At 38.4% G+C, this 3,876-nt stretch overlaps 1 protein-coding gene and 1 long non-coding RNA gene across 2 annotated transcripts in view; one reads left to right on the top strand and one right to left on the bottom strand.

Moving 5' to 3' along the window:
• LOC104956535 (uncharacterized) overlaps nucleotides 1-3,876 on the top strand; it is a 43,062-nt gene that overhangs the window by 15,297 nt on the left and 23,889 nt on the right. The window lies entirely within an intron of this gene.
• LOC104956532 (ELKS/Rab6-interacting/CAST family member 1) overlaps nucleotides 1-3,876 on the bottom strand; it is a 92,725-nt gene that overhangs the window by 5,650 nt on the left and 83,199 nt on the right. The window contains 2 exon segments of the mRNA XM_010784028.1: nucleotides 2,809-2,837; nucleotides 3,715-3,814. Of these exon segments, the coding sequence (XP_010782330.1) occupies nucleotides 2,809-2,837; nucleotides 3,715-3,814 (129 nt within the window).

Consider the following 3,876-nt stretch of genomic DNA (forward strand, 5'->3'; position numbering starts at 1 on the left):
TTTAGTATAGTTAGCACACAATACCTCCATTTTTATATATTGATAAAATTTTCCCCCACTAATCATTTATACCGTACGTATTTTTTTCTTTTTTTGCGATTTGAAACCATTGTATTCTATTCTTCTGTGTTCAATTTACTAAACAATAACCAACACTAGTATAACGATTTCTACAACCTAATTAACTTTTCATATAGACGAGGTAAAGTATACTCACAGACTCTCCGACATACGGTATTTAGTAAACCCTTTGGGTACAACTATATTAAATAGATAAAGGTGTGCTCGCTCACAGAGGCTGTGTGCTCCTCCGTGGCGATGACGGCTTGCGTTAAATAAAAAAACATATTTGTGAAGTGGGGGCTACCGGTAGCTCGCAATCGACGTGTTGGAGAACCCTGCTCTAATGGGTCTGACTAGAATGACAAATATCGTTAGCTCCGCCTATTCCGTCAGCCAAGAAATCGTTTAATCATAAACTATTTTTATTTTTTTTGAATTTTCAGGGGGGCCACTGTCCAAAGTCAGTGTTAGGGGGGCACTGGCCCGCCCCCTAGAACCGCCCCTGCATATGGGGTCAATTATGGTCAGTTATAGACTTAACTTGCTCCTCAAACACTGAGATACTCAAATGTTACTAAAATAAAAGGATTGTGTTTCACATTTGAACAGACATGTTGCAAATATATTATGCAATATACTGAGTGGTCAGCAACACCCAATCTTCTCCTTGGGCTGACCATTGTGTTCTGAACTATAGTATAAATAGTAGTAAACATAAAATAATACAGCATCCATAATCCTAACCCTAACCCTTACCATTTGGCAATGGAGACAGCAGAATGACTTGCACATACAAACCCACATTTTACTTTATTTTTGTTTAGAGGGGGAACCAAGAAGCTGAATGCAGTTAAGTTTGCTCACTGTCTCTTTTGGAAAACATAGCAGACAGCTGGTGTTTCCCCAGTTGATGGTCAATCCTACTGAATGGAGCATCAGTGAGAGTTTGTTAATAGTCAGTGTGGAAGTGTCTTTGAAAAGTGCTTTTAGACTGTGCACTTTAAAATGCGATAAAGGTTGAGGGGGATGTTATAAAAGCTCAGCACTTGAAAGAGGCAGTTCAACTATTAATTGCCTTATGAAGACTAAATCACTTCACACTAAACCATTTTGACTGCTCAGCCTCAATCATTGGGGCAAAAAGAATGTTTTGCACGAGGAATCATTTATTGTAGGAGCCAAAAGATGATAACTCTTTATACAGAAAGGTAATTATCCTCAAGCGTAATGCAGTAGGCTTTTGCAGATATTGAATAATTGACTTCTGTTGAAAGATGCTTGATATAGCAAATAGCTGTTCTCCAAAAAATACTGCAGGTCACACTTCCAGTGTCCAAGCAATCGGGCCGCTCCAAAATGCAACGCCCTAAGTCCTTTCCCAAAAAGGACTGAACTAATATTGTGGAAAGCAAGTATAGTAGAGAAAGTTTGAGTTGTCTTCATTTTGTTTTTGAGGCTGATGGTGTCCAGCATATAGATTAGCTGCTTTAATGCTTAAAATAATCTCCCTTGACAGATCAAGTTTAGGAATTTGTTCAGTTGTTCTGCTTGCCTTCCATTTCCATTTCCCATATTTTCCAGCAACAGTTTTGGAAAATAAAATCTGTGTGTCTTTTCGTGTGCCATTGTGCACCGCCTACTTTTTATTTTATTTAAATCTGTTCAGGTAGGAAGTTTATCGTGCATTTAACCTTTTCTCTAAGATCAATTAAATCCAAATGAACATTTCACACACTGTTATTGTAACTCCTTCGAATGGAAGAGTATTATGGTTTCTTTCTTTTATTTATAAAGCAAAGTATGAGCCTGCAAACCATGTTTGTTCTCCCAGCCCTTCACTCTGCAGCCTCCTGCCAGCATATCTCCTCTTTTGCAGAGCACAAACCTCCCATCTTAACCACATGCTCCCCCTCTTATCTCAATCTGCCAGTGGGTGTGGGAATGGGCTGCAGTCTGTTGGGTCTCCATCTCACCAAAGTGCCAGTATACGTTTAATGAGCCTCACTCTGAGGGTACGAGACCTCAGATTCTCTGTGTGCGCCCTGGTTCTGATATGTTTTAATGAGCCCATCTCTAAGGTCGAGGCTTATGATGACTCCAAACTGAAAACATTGCGAGTTCTTTGACAACTTTATTTTTGCTTTCATCTCACTACCTTACTCCAGCCCCTTAGGTCTGTGTTGTATCCTCTCTCGACCTCTGCAGATTTAATCCAGCCCCACTTAGCCTATCTTCTTCTTCTTCTTCTTCTTCTTCTTCTTCTTCTATAATTACAAGCTTTGAATCTCTGAAACTGTACTCATTGTGCTGTAGCTAATTAAAACATGAAAGCATTCAATCTAGAACAATGTCTTCATCACATTGGCTGCCCTGGTACTGTAAGTGAAGTACAAGTAAATTGTAAGTTATAAGTTATAAGTTGTAAGTCTGTAAGTTGGTACTGTTTTTAAATTGTTATGATACAAACATTACAATTAATATATGCTACTTTGTTGAGTATATAAATAGTGATTTTACAGAAACATTTATTTATTTAACAATTCAACAAATACATTTTATTTAAAGTTTTTTTCACACAAACTGTTGTGCAAGAACTTTACCCAAACTAGACTGGAAAAGCAAAAGGTAAAAGGTTTAAACTTAAAAAGCAGTTAGTGTAGTGAAGACAGGTGAAGCACTTCCTACACAGAAAGTGTTTAATTCGCTCTATTTTAATCAATACAGCTGTCTACAAAGCTGCCGAACAGCTTGCATTTCCTTCTTTTCAAATGATCCTCCCTGCTTTCAAGCATCCTTTGGTTGCAAAAGCAGAATGGTTTGAAACAATTACAGAAGCAATTGGCATTTACATTTTGGCTTTTAGTCGAAGTAAAACTAATTAAACACTCCTCCTAATGCACTAGTTTATTTTATTATTCTTGTTTGTTCCGAATTTTATGTTTCATCGCACAAAAGATTTTTTATTATGAATATAATTAGTTGTCAGTTTTAGGATTTTGGGCTCCCGTAATGAGTTCTGAAGAGGTATTCGTTATCACTATTCTTTGAGTTTATTCAAGAACAAAGTCACTACAGAGCTTTCATCATTGAAGGTGATGTGATGACTGTTCCAATTTAGCCCAAATGAAGCTTTATTGAGGTGTCTTTATTTGTACTTCCTTTTTTCTCCCTTGCCTTCCTCCTTTAACTATTTCTGTCCTTACAGCTTTTTCTCCAAGACTATCATTTTTCATATCTTCCAACCAATAATGATATGTCCATTTATTTTTCATCTCACATCTTGTGTCTTCCTTTTCTTTCATTTTAAAATGTTATTGACAGGTTTGGTGGGGAAAACCTCTGTAGCAATGGAGAGTCAGGACTCAGAGAGACACGAGGAGAGCTGGAGCTTTGATGGCAAACACTGATGGTTTATTTGGAGTTACGGCCGGAGAATTGACAAGACAGGTGGTGTGTCACGAGTTGACACAGCGGTTGCCAAACCAATTCTGAAGAACTCTTCTGCAGCTCGAAGGTTTTAACTAGTTCTGAGTGTAATAATCAACATTCTTCATCAGTGAGACTAAAGCATTATGGACCCTGAATCTAACTAGAGCTCTCGTCCATAGAAAAGAATGTGCGCCAGGGAACCTTCGTTCCTGAACAGTAAACTACCTCATGGCGGCTTCTGCTCTGTCATAGACTGGCAACAACAATGCGCCCAGGCTGCTCCCCCTTAAGAGAGATAGCAGCAATACCCAAAGCTGTAGACCTATGCCATGGGACAAGAGACAGTGAGAGGAGAAAATGATGAACTGTGTCGAAGGTTGAATA

This window comes from Notothenia coriiceps, unplaced genomic scaffold (assembly GCF_000735185.1).
Source record: "Notothenia coriiceps isolate Sejong01 unplaced genomic scaffold, NC01 NC01_scaffold00026098, whole genome shotgun sequence".
NCBI classification, from domain to species: Eukaryota; Metazoa; Chordata; class Actinopteri; order Perciformes; family Nototheniidae; genus Notothenia; species Notothenia coriiceps.